This window comes from Diabrotica undecimpunctata, chromosome 8, assembly GCF_040954645.1.
Source record: "Diabrotica undecimpunctata isolate CICGRU chromosome 8, icDiaUnde3, whole genome shotgun sequence".
NCBI classification, from domain to species: domain Eukaryota; kingdom Metazoa; phylum Arthropoda; class Insecta; order Coleoptera; family Chrysomelidae; genus Diabrotica; species Diabrotica undecimpunctata.
Window position 1 is genome coordinate 28,030,175 of NC_092810.1, and position 13,464 is coordinate 28,043,638.

Consider the following 13,464-nt stretch of genomic DNA (forward strand, 5'->3'; position numbering starts at 1 on the left):
AAACGTTAACGTTTCTTCACTCCCAGTATGCTATAAAAATCAAAGGTCGGCCTGGATGGACGCATCATCATCATTGGTGCTACAGCCCTATAAAAGAGCCTCGACCTTCCCAAGTCTATTACGCCAGTCAGTTCTATCCATTGCCAACTGTTGCCGGTTTGCTGCGCCTATTTGTCTACCATCCTCATCTACACCATCCCTCCATCTGAGTTTTGGTCTACCCCTACTTCTACTTCCCACAGGTTGTGACATAAGAATTCTTCTAGGAGGGTTGTTCTGCTGTGATCTTGCCAGATGTCCTGCCCATCTTAGTCTTCCTATTTTTATAAACGATACTACGTCTTTACCACCAAATATATGTTTATATCTGTGATATATCTCGTAGTTGTACCTCCTTCTCCAAACACCATTTTCACAGATGCCACCAAATATTCTTCTCAGAATCCTTCGTTCAAATATAAGCAGGAGATTTTCATCTGCCTTGGAAATGGTCCATGTCTCCGACTCATATGTCAACACTGGTTGTATAAGGGTTTTGTATATGGTTATTTTTGTTTTTTGGCTTAAGTTTCTGCTTCTCATATGTCTACTTAGTCCAAAATAGCATTTGTTTGCTAGGATTATTCTTCACTTGATTTCTTCCGTCATGACGTTCTCCTTGGTGATCAGGGAGCCTAAGTATGTGAATTTGTCCACCACTTCAAAGGTAGAATTATCAACCGTGAATTGGTGGCCGATGTTTCTGGCTCTATTGTTGGGTGTTGATGCCATTATCTTAGTGGATGGGCGCATACGTGTTTAAATATTGGTTTATCAATGAATTTTGTCCTAGTGTAGCAAAATATTTAACAAGCTTAAAGTTACCAATCAAGACTATTTTTGTGTTGGATAATGCACCAACACATCCTGAAAACATTCAAAGTGAAAAGGAACCTGGAATAAAATGTATTTTTCTACCACCAAATGTAACCAGTATCATCCAACCAATGGATCAAGGAGTGATCGAATGTCTGAAGAGGCGCTATAGAAAAAAAACTACTTTCAGAAATCTTGGCTAAAATGGAGTTAGATAACAAAGGCCTAATCGATGCTTTGAAAGACATATAAGACGTTATTTTGATGATGTCTAAAGCTTTTAATGAAATACAAAGTTCAACATTCGTAAAATCTTGGAGAAAAGCATGGTCTAACATAGAAAAAGTGATTGAATCCAGTTCTAATCCTGACGAAACCCTTTTGGAAGAGCCAGATGATATTGCATCTTTGATGAATGACTTGCAAAAATTCTCAGACTCGAATGATATTCAACTGCAGGATTGTCAAGAATGGATTGTTGGAACTGATGATGACTAGACCAATGACAATTTGACAGATGAAGAAATCGTACAGGCTGTTATGCACGAAGGTCAAGAGGTTGAAGATGAAGAAGGCATTACTGTTAGTCATGCTGATGTGAGAAATGCTCTACAACTGGCTTCACTGTACATTGAGCCACAAAATATGTCAACAGCGGCAGATGTAATGTTCATTAAAAAGTGGTGTAAAAACAAAAGAAAATCACAGACTTTTTCTAGTACATTTTACATTCATAATTATGTACATACATACACATGTATGTACTTGTATACATATATGTACATTTAATATAAGTTTCATAATTTGTCATGTGAGTGATATTGTTAATTACATATATGTATATATATATATATATATATATATATATATATATATATATATCCTCTAAAATAACAGCTGAACTGGTAAATGAAAAAGGGGGGTTGAGGTTAATTGGGTATACAGCTGATTAAAAGCCAAGTGTACTCTGTTTAACAATTCATTATATTTCGCCAATTTTCATTGGCATCATCAGATGAGAGCTACAATTATTTAAAACATGGTAAAATACAATTTAATAATAGTTTGTTGTTTATATACTTACTTAATTGAGGTTAATGGCAGTGCGATTTATTTTAATACCATCAAGTAAAAATTTTTTTGTTGGAATAATGTTGATTGTAGTTGATGTTGATTACAAATTAAAATATTGGAAACAAATACAATTTAAATTAAAAATAAAATGACATTTACCGAACTAAACGTTGTGTCTGTTTTATTTTTAATTTAAATTGTATTTGTTTCCTATATTTTAATTTGTAATCAACATCAACTACAATCAACATTATTCCAACAAAAAAATTTTTACTTGATGGTATTAAAATAAATCGCACTGCCATTAACCTCAATTAAGTAAGTATATAAACAACAAACTATTATAAAATTGTATTTTACCATGTTTTAAATAATTGTAGCTCTCATCTGATGATGCCAATGAAAATTGGCGAAATATAATGAATTGTTAAACAGAGTACACTTGGCTTTTAATCAGCTGTATACCCAATTAACCTCAACCCCCCTTTTATATATATATATATATATATATATATATATATATATATATATATATATATATATATATATATGTATGTACATTCTAATGTTGAGGTACTTCGTCGCATGTGTAAACAAAAAGAATTACTAAGAATAATCAAGGAGAGGAAAATGCAATACTTGGGTCATGTGCTGAGAGGCGAAAGATATGAATTACTTCAAGTTATACTGGACGGAAAAGTACAGGGCAAAAGATCAGTAGGAAGACGCCAGAACTCGTGGCTGAAAGACCTGAGGAGATGGTTCGACCGCTCATCCGCAGATAACTTTCGCGCAGCAGTTTAAAAAACTACAATTGCCATTTGGATCGCCAACCTTCGAAAGGAGACGGCGCAATGGAAGAAGAAGATGTACATACTACTTTTTTGTTTATAAATCATAAAATATATATATTTTTAATAGAGTTACATATGTAATGTCTTTCTGAGGGTGGTTTTAAAGATTTTTGGTTGAGCCGACTTTCTAATTATCTGACCTATGGCCAGGTTCCGTCATGGTCGGTTAAAAGGGTGTCTACTCTATACGTAAATGTTAATTGTAATGAAAGTGTGCACAAAAAGACGAAAAAAAAATCCTTTTTCATCCAGTACCCAGTTTACCTATGGTAAATTTATCTATTTGTGCATTGCGCCTTAGTAGTCATGAGCCGCCACTGTATTAGACAAATAAACGAGACATGGAAAACATCCCTTTAAACTTTATCCCCATTACTCTTTAAATATTTACTTCCAAACGTCTCTATAATATTGTGTCAGAATAAATGTAAGTAAATTTTTGACTCAGTCTAACACAAAAATTGACACAAATACCCAAAACTCGATCAAAACCAAGTATAACTTCTCAAAAACAAAATTAATTGTTACCACACAATTTAAAAGATTGAATTATAGTAGATTCATAACTTATATTCTATTACTGTTCAAAATCAGTTTATAAACAAAAAGGTTCTCAATTTACTTACTTATGGTAACAATCCAACATTAGTTTCAAAGTTGTTACATCTTTTTCCCTCCTCATACAAAACTTTTCAGCAATTTTTAAAATCTCTATAGAACAATCAAATAATCCACCATCATTAAAAAATCCACCTATCCTCAAACCAGTCTCTATAACTTTCAAGTCATTACTATCTGTTTTCTGACCATAGTGGACATAAGCTTTGATCAATTCTTCTGTACTACTTGTGCCGTGATCAATTAAGGACTGGAAACTTTTTAAAAATTTCATTCTTTGATGTTTTACTGATAATATTCTATTAAAAACCTCCAAATCGCTTAGTTCCACTGCTAACAAACACAGACGTTTTTCAATAAACATCTGAAAAAAAAAGAAAACATTTTTTAATGTAAAAAAATCAGTAACTGTGCATATATTGGCAGTGTCTTGGAATAATTGTTATTCACTCTAATATATTACCTATCTTTAGAACATAAGCAAACAACAGTATCCTATGACATAAAAGTTGTAGATTGTAAATACATTGTTGATAAAGAGGCTGTTTTATGATCAAAGTAGAAAGAATAGCTCTTAATATTATCTAATAAGAACAGAATTGGATATGAAACGTCAGATCCGAATCAGATTATCTGATATTTCATGGACAAAACATATTGTCGAATTGATGCCATGACAAGAAGAGCTACGGAGCAGAAGCCACTCACCAACTAGATGAACAGATGACCTGAAGTGTGCTAGTAGTAACTGAAAGCAAGCCACACAGACAGAGGCAGATGAAAAGAGCCGAGGGCTTCAGCAGTGGAAGCGTACCAGTTAATGATGGTGAACAAAATTTTTTTAATAATTTTTTTCAACAAGATTAATAGTTACCTTACTTTGTTACATAACTCAGAATCTGAAATTAAACTTTTTTGAGAGCAGTATTTCAAAAGCTTATAACAGATACAACCACTGCAGAATTTTCCCTCCATTTGAAAATAATAAAAAAGATGCTTTATTTTATACTTCACTGCCTTTACCCCTTAAATGAGGCGTTGTGTGATATAATTTCATGTTTAAGGAGAGATTTTAAACTTATTACATGAATACAAGTTTTTTCTTGTTCTAAAAATACATAAGTTATAGGAAGGAAGTAACACTTATTCCAGCATACCCTGTATGAACAAAAATGAGATTTAACATAACATTTTTAGGATTTTCTGTGGGTTTTATAATGCTATTCACATAAAGTATGTTTTAGAAAAGTTTAATGAAAGAATCTCAAGTTTTCTAAAGAACGAAGTGAAAACTTCTATAGACAGACTTGACAAAAATATACTTGTTTATATGGGGAAAAAATCTCACATTTGCGTCAGCATAACATCAGTTACTAATATGAGAGTTATATATCTAGCATATATCTGGCGCAAATTGAGTGACTCTCTATTTACTTAATCTCTTTCATTTTTAAATACCTATTTGTCTCTGTTTTGATATTTTCATAAATCATTCTTAACACATCAGTGAAATCATGTCAGTTTGTCCATCTGTGCCAAAACTCTTATACGAATAGCCTATGAGTCTTGAAATTTGGCACAAAGTTCCTCATAGTGTAATCAATCCTCTTTCTCTTTATATTCTTACACCTCTTCTTTTGTTTTCTAAAAGAAAAAATCCTACGAGTCTCGAAAAGGTCCTGGAGTCTTTGTACATAGATTCCATTTGCTGCAAACCTATGGAATTGTCCTAATGAAGTCAGGGCAATAAGTTTTTTTTCTTTTCATGAAAGATAAAGGTTGAGTCAACTTTTAAGAGGTCTCTTGTACTTTCATAAGTTTATTGTTTCTGTATTAATAAATAAAAGTGCTTGTGTGTTGAAACTAGGTACCAGGTTTTTTTTGGCCCAAGGAACAAATTAAATGTATTTTGGCCAATAGGTCACCTTTTTTTCATAATATTATGGTTTTTTTTAAGGGAAAGTCCTAAAATCTTGAAACTTGGTATATAAAAAATAAAGCTATAAGCTAGTTAGCTGGCAGCAGTGAACATGATAGCAAATGACAGTGAAATTACTTCAATTACAGATATTATCAACATAAAGCAATTGTAACACTTGTAGTAAAAAATTAAACATATTACAGTGTGCATGAATAATAATATTTTGTAATATTACTACCAACTACATAAAACTGCTTTTAAGCACAAAACAGTAAATATGCAAAGGATGTTAAAAAACTTAAAAGGCTTTTCATTAATCAACCTCGAAATATGACAGAGGAAAAGTAAAGAAACTCAAGGTAAAGAAACAACAGAAATAAGGACAAGAGTATAAAAACAAAGGAAGAGAAAACAAAAGAACAAATCAAAATTAATGTATTAGAAATTCCACTTTAAAGACTGATCTAAAAATGGAAACATTATTTACCTAAAATCAATTAATTTTCAATGGAATGAGGAAATCACATCAAATAACTGGATGTCACATGCAATTACCATTTTTGCCAGAAAGGGATTTGTTTTTCTTTCTTGTGAATGTCACTTTTAGAAGCAGCTATTTAGTTATATAAAAATTATCAGGAAAAATATAATTCGAATTGGTTAGAGTACATAATTATGTTTTACTAGTTATTATTGTTATAATATTTATCCACTGGCTGCAAAGTAATTGAATGTCCCCCATTATTGGTGCTTCACAGCATTCTGCACATTCTGACAATACAAAAATATATTTTGCAACCATATAATATTTCAATAACCAATTTAAATAACTACAATAGAACAAACACAAATAGGCTGCTAACAAAATCACATGCCCTAATACACAACCACATCCTTATCTTGGGCTAAATGTATTCCCATATAAAGCTAAACAGATCCCAAACTGTTTAACACCTTCAATAAGCCTATTAAACGCACCAATTACATGTTTAGTGAAAATGGGCCAAAAGCTAAAAGATCTACTACATACCCTGTAATAAAAATCAAACAAAACATTGTTGGGCAAAGCTCTGAATTCCTTTTTATAAAAATTGCAAGTGAGTACAGAATCTGCAACGGCGGCCTCTAAACATATATCGTAAAACCTCGGAGGTGATTTTAACATTTTCAATTTTTAGAAAAATGTCCAAAACAATTTCGTTTACTTTTCACTGAGTCTTAGTTAGAAAATGGCATAAAACAGCTGATTGAAATTGAAAGCGTTTATGGAGAAAACTTGCACTACGACAATTAAATATAAAATATGTGACTGGAATACCCAAAAAAATTAGTAAATATTTATAATTTTTTTAAGAAATTATCAGCATTATGCATCGTGTTTGTGTCGAATGCGAATGAAGAATGAAGAATTAAAATAAAAATTTTAAAAATATTTTTTTACATTTTTTATTTTCAAATAGTAAACCTAAATACAAATTTTCTTCTTATAGTTGCATATAATTCTCAAAGATGTCGACATGTCGACAGTCGACTGCTGTCGTGTCAATTTATAAATGCCAAACTCCAGAGGGTTGAGTTGAGTTGAGGTTTGAGGTTTTTGTTTACTCTTTTATTAAGCAAAATGGACTTCGAAAACGAAATGATAGTCCAAGTAAAAGATGACAACGATAGTTTTGAAATACAAGAAAACAGTTTTTCTTCCTTTTTGGAAGGTAATTTGGACAGTGAACAGTCTATCCCATATCCTCAGGAACATTTTGAAAACGGAGATACTCAATTTGAACCAACTCTGAAGTACACTGAACCTATTAAAAAAGCCAAAAGAGAAAAATTATCAACTCGTCGTAAAGAAAGCCGTGCAGTGAAGGTAATCCGTCGAAAAGGTAAAGTAGGTAGGCCGGTAGGTAGACCAAAGAAGATAGCGGTGAACAAGGAACCAGAACCTATTGTCAAACCTGTTGAAACTGAGCCACCACGCAAAAAAAGAGGAAGACCTAAGAAAAATCCCGATACTAGCAATACTGCTCCTTCCACTGCAAACAAATTTACTTGTAAGAGTTGTCCTAAAGGCTTTAAAACCAGAAAAGAGCTGAAAATGCATGGCATGGTTCATAAAAATGTTAAAACGTTTTCATGTAAGATTTGTCAGAAGCAGTTTAAATTTAAACAGCAAATGCGGGGGCATTATAGATTGCATGAAAACACTCCCTCTTTTGAGTGTGATGTTTGTAACAAGAAATTTAAATTAAAGCAGCAACTTGATACCCATATGAAAAGTCATAATGAAGGACCAATCAACTGCATCTTTTGTGACAAAACGTTCAAGTTTAAAGAGCAATTGCTGATACACTCAACGGTTCATGAGGAAGAGAGACCTTTTAAGTGTGATACTTGTGATAAAGCTTTCAAGCTGAAGCAGCAATTGGACTTCCATGAAAGGATACACAGTGACTTAAAGCCATATATATGTGAGGTTTGTGACAAGTCTTTTAAGTTCAAACAGCATCTACAGTACCACAGTAAGTCCCATACTACCATTCCAGAGAGCTATAAGATCATAAACACCTGCAATGAAAATTCGGAAGAAATAGTACTTATGGACATAAGTAGTATCAAAAGCAATAGCATTACAGAGGGAATTTCAAGTTAAATTGAGAGGCAATCTGGCAAATGTGCATTTCAGCACACTTATCCTTTAAATGAAATTGAACTGAATAAAATATAGCTGTAGTTTTGGTATTTCTCAATTTTTTTGTTGATTAACATATAATGTAAATCAAAAGATGATGTTGCTGGTGACTGATTTCAAATATAAATATTAATGAAGTGAAGTATTCAGTAAAATTTATACTTAAATAATTTTTCTTTCCATCATAGATGAGTTCTTTTATCTAATACTAAAGGTAAGCTTGACATTAGTATATTAGTTTACATTGATAATTACCCCTCCTTTTATATTTATTGAATACTTTTGTCCTCTGCTTTCCATCAATACATCTCTTGATTCTTTGTTCCTTTTTCATGTTCAAAATCAAGCATATTGCCAGTTTTTCTTTAATAATAAATTTCTGTCATCGGCATATTCAACGTTGTTGCATTTAGTGTTTAAATAATTCATTAATGCATGAATGGCACTGGTGCATTAGTGGTCGATTCTTCTCTAAAAATGCAAAAAGTGCATTAAAGATATACTTTTGTCCAGTGTTTTGCATCAAATGCATCTATTTTGATTTTTTGCTCTTCTGTAATGTTCAAAATTGTATATATTGCCAGTTTTTTTAACAATAAACTTCTATCAAACCATATGTTTAACAGTATTGCATTTGGTGTTCCAACAATCTACTAGTGAATATTAAGAAAAGAAAACAGACACAACATAAATGGAATGCTGTTTGCTGGGGATCTTAGTGGACCATTCTTCTTTGAGAAATTCATATTAACATAAAGCAATAAATAATTTCATTGCCGCATTAGCTATTTCATGTTTGAATTGATATCAATAGATTTAATAATTTTAGATTTATGTCTTAAGATATTTTCTAGCTCTAAATCAAGCACACTGCAAATGAGGACACTAAACACTGTATGAATGAAAGAAACACATGTATGAAAATGTTTGACAAGATATTCTCAAAATGATGATTAAGTAATTGAATACAATTATATCTATAGTTTTCACATTCTCACAGTGCTACTATGAAGTGAAATATGCAGTAAACATTTTATTGGAATAATTTTTCCTGAGAAAAATTGTCAAATTTGATCATTAGTTCTGTGTTAAACTGTGCATTTTAGTTTAGAGTGGTAATTCTTGTTCGTTTTGTTAACTTTTATGAGCACTTCAGTGACGTGGTCTAGTGTAGTCCCCTTTTTTTTGCATCCAATACATCTATTTTGTTTGTTGTTGAGCATATTACTGGTTTTTCTTCAATAATAAATATATTAGATTGTACTAGTTTTGAGAAATGCATACATTCACAATGGGGACACTGCTGCAGATTTAAGCTGATGGAACTATTTGAAAATTGGGTACAACCCAATAAACAATTTTTTTACTGCATTAACTATTTTATGTCATCATTGAGATCATGTGATTTAATGCTTTTTGGCATATTTCTTTAGACATTTCATGGTTTATACAATCCAGCTCAGGACTATTCACACATGCAGAGGGAAATTGAGTGTGTAGTAAGTGTATTAATGAAATTCAATGACATTATGTTAAAGAAAAAGTTAGGAGAAAATTCCACGTTAGAGATCCTATATACTAAAAAAGTCATGGAGGTATGTTACTATAAATGCCGTTTATACATAGTTTATTTTATGAGTATTGTGAATTAAAAATTTACTATTTTTATAGTTTGGGATATAGGAGGTGTTTTTAAGTAAATACCAGTTTTATATTATAAAAAACAAGGACTTTTTGTAATAATTTTATTTTTATATGGAAGATAACACTCTTTTTCATATAATTGAAATAAATATTAAGGTATTTGGCATATCTAACAAAAAGCTTTTGAATTTCATTATATAGAAGTTTGTCCCTAATTTGACAGCTACTAAGAGGCTATTCTCGTCAGCTGCGAGATGCTATTTCAGTTGGGGAAACATATAGTAATCATTGGGCAGTAGATCAGAACTGTACAGAGAATGACCAGATTTCTCCCACCCAAATGATGTGATGAGATTTTGAGTTCGTTTGGCCATATGTTGACAGGGATTATCGTGTAGCAAAAGGATATCTTTACTTGCATCTTTTGCACAACTTTCTGTAGTTTAGGGGTTCGATAACAATTTTTTCTAGAAACTTCTATTCTCTGTCACTTTTTCTTGGTTCAGGTTTTAGTGTTAATGGCCCATGAAAGGGCATATAAATCAGTTGGTCCCTGCTATGTGAGTAGCCATTAATACTACAGTAGCAGCTAAGTTGAATTAGAATCGTCAGTGATAATTGAGGCCCACTCCATTCTGTGTTATGAGTATGCTTTTGGTCATCTTTGAAAGTTCTTGTCTATTTGCAAACCCTTCCATTACTCATGTTTTGTCTTTATTTTTCACAAATCTATTGTGCAATTTGACTGTTTTTATGGTCGAAAGTAGTCTTAGTCTTTTTTTAGTTTTGCACTAAAAAAAGAAAATACATTGTAGGTATATTTCATAGTCAATCAGATCCTCAGCAAAAGTAGGCATTTCAAATACACAAATGCAAATACATAAGCAATCTGTTGTTGTTGCACTGACGTGTTTAGCTTTTAGTTTAACAGAAGTACACAGTATGTGTGAAATATAGACTACAACTGCAACATTTCAAAATTGTACTTGGGAGCTTGCCTCAGATCTTAAATTATTTGATATGATTATCTTATATTGATAATATCTTTTGATTTATATTATATTTGAAAACTGTATATAAATATTATTAATCTCCAAAATGAAAAGACTTAAATGCACATTTACAGGCAATGTACAAAGATTCAAGATTTTGCTTCTAGATATTTAACTGTTTAATGTCAACAATTACCTGATATTTCAGTAGGTACTACAATGTATTTCCCAATACTTATAGATTTGTCATGGAGTATGCTTAGAAGAAATTTATTTTTTACACTAAGTTGTTGTAAATTTTATATTTTATTTTGATAATTTATTAATTTGTATTGTAGAAAGCGACTGCCACTATTTTGATTGTTTATTTCCACAAGCTATGAAAATGAATATGTTATGGAACTCCAATAAATGAATATACATGTGCATCTTGAACACTGCAAGCTTAGTCTTCTCCTCATTGTTTTAAGAAAGTCACTGCTGCCTTGTTTGGTGCTAACTAAATCGTTTATTTCACATTATATGATTTGTATATTGTGGAAATTATTTATAGAACCTCTGTCTATGGCGTCACATCTCAAAGGCTTCAGCTTTTTTTTATTTATACTTTTATAGTCCATGATTTCAATTCGAATAAACAGACTTTCATTTTTAATCATATGTTCTGACTTTTAAATATTTTCCTCATTTTTGTGAATGCTTCTCCTGCTTTCTAAATCCTTATCTTTATTCCCATCGAATGGTCTTATTGGTCATTTAAATACATCTCCAAGTAGCAGTAGTTGGTGTAAAAGTACATCATAAGCATATTATGATTTGAATAAACTGTAATTCTAAAAGACACTATTTGATGTTTTATCTTCTTTAACATTTCCTATAATAAATTGAAATGAAGATGTTACTCCATTTCACACACACATTTACCCTTGTTTTTATAGCTTTTGGAAGATCCAATAAATATTGGTCAGTAGTCCTTAAAATGTTGTGTTCATAATGTATTTTAGTGTGAAATTATTTAAGGATACGATCAAATGTATCATGGAGTTGTAGCTAATATAAGATATATGAAAAAGTATGTGGACTAAAAACATAAGCTTTGAATGTATTGTAGTAAATATGTATAAAATTTAGTTGAATTTATTTATTGAATAAGTTTATTATGCATTTTAAAATTGAATGGAATATCATATTTTAATATTCTGTAACTAGAAACACGAATAACAGAAACTGTAAGAGAGTTTTTAGTTAAATTTTGGGATATACATATACTTTTAAAAATGGTATCTGAAAGACATCAACAGGATGTCATATTTTAAAGGTTCAGTGGCTGTCAGGAATTTACGAAGCAAAAATAGCAAATCCCTCGCCATTATATTAATAATAAAAATAAAATAGACGGTTTAGGTTTCATTTCGTTACAGTGTACCACAATTCGCTGATATGCATATTTCGTGCGCTTGGCTTCATCAGAGCGAACTCATGGCAAGCCTATTAATAATCTTTGTTACAGTGATAATACCGTAGTAATACAGTCTTCAGAAAAAGTTTCTAAATGCCATTTAAGTAAAGGAAAAACACCAAAATCATGTATCAGTTAGTTTTATTTGTAAAATTGACATATTTGTTATAAAAAATACATTTAAAGCTGATGACTCGTTTAGCCATTACCAAAAACTGAAATGTATAAGTGAAAACATTAATTTCTAGTTTGGTCGTGAAATAAAATTGTAACCGTAATATTTTGTATTGGACGGAGATTCACTTATATTTCAATTTTTCGAATGTCTTAGGTCGATAGGTGTGGATGACAGCTAAGGCCTAACATAGGTATATTTTGTAACGTTTGTGTATTGTATATATTTGTAAGTGTTGTGGTTGTTGCAACTTCAAGCTCAAATATACATTTTTCTTGAACTGTATATTCATAATAAACTTTTTTAAATGTGTTTTATCTTATTGGAAAAAAATATTTATGTAAATTTACAATACTGCTTGTAAAAAGTACAAGCTGTTAAAGCTGTGCAAGCTTATCCCGGAGCAGACGTGACCTCACATCACAAGCCACTTATCGCCAGGATTACACTTACAATAGACACAAGAAAGCTTAAAAAACTCCACGTAAATGGAATGCCCCTAATACGAACTGTAGCAAACTGAACATACATAGACACCAATGATATTGACTAGCACTAGGATCGCCTAAAACTTTTTCTTCTGGAACCATATAAAGAAATATTAAAGACAACAAGTAGGAATGTGAAGATTTTTAAGTGTTCGAAACCAAAATTCAGATTATTGCCTAAATCTGCCCCTTCTACAATTTTCACAGTAAACAGACGATGAATGAACCGACATGGGGATTCTAAAATTGCATTCCACGTAATATCGATTTATCTAGGCAAGAACTTTCATGAACTGGCTTTTAATACTTCAAATACGAGTAAATAAAGATATAGAAAGGACAGTTAGGATTTGATTTTAAGTATAGTGCCTCTACTATTCGCTTATCTGTATTTCGTCCTAGCGGGACTCATTAGAGCGATTGGATCGAAGACCTTCATGGTTTTTCAAATTCAATTCAAACGCAATTTTACTCACCTATTTGGATGTTTCGTTCGGATATTATTTTAGCATTCATGGGGGGATTGAGAAAAGAAAAGCGAAATAAAAGAAGGACAGTACCTATTTCGTTAAAGGAATCTGGCAGTACAGATAAACATTTAGATTATGCTTATTCTTTTTCGAAGATTTTAAGACGCAGTTGGAAATGTTTCATAAAAACTTTATGAAAATGGGCAAAAAAAATGCTACAAGGTG

The 13,464-nt window shown here is 31.4% G+C and overlaps 2 protein-coding genes across 2 annotated transcripts in view; one reads left to right on the forward strand and one right to left on the reverse strand.

Annotated features, from left to right (window-relative positions):
- The window catches only part of Pat1 (Protein interacting with APP tail-1), a 41,923-nt gene extending 35,192 nt beyond the window's left edge, over positions 1-6,731 (reverse strand). The window contains exons 1-2 of the mRNA XM_072539942.1: positions 6,353-6,731; positions 3,410-3,765 (exon numbers count right to left, since the gene is read on the reverse strand). Coding sequence (XP_072396043.1) covers positions 3,410-3,765; positions 6,353-6,487 — 491 coding nt within the window. The 5' untranslated portion in view covers positions 6,488-6,731. The remainder of the gene's footprint in view (positions 1-3,409; positions 3,766-6,352) is intronic.
- Positions 6,732-6,859: 128 nt separating this feature from the next.
- Positions 6,860-12,593, forward strand: LOC140447340 (uncharacterized). The gene has a single exon (XM_072539943.1). The coding sequence runs from the start codon at positions 6,944-6,946 to the stop codon at positions 7,970-7,972; it is 1,029 nt and encodes a 342-aa protein (XP_072396044.1). The 5' UTR covers positions 6,860-6,943; the 3' UTR covers positions 7,973-12,593.
- Positions 12,594-13,464: the final 871 nt, after the last annotated feature.

What these genes read in the sequence shown, in the direction of transcription:
- LOC140447340 (XM_072539943.1), top strand. Translation starts at nt 6,944, where the DNA reads ATGGACTTCGAAAACGAAATGATAGTCCAAGTAAAAGATGACAACGAT.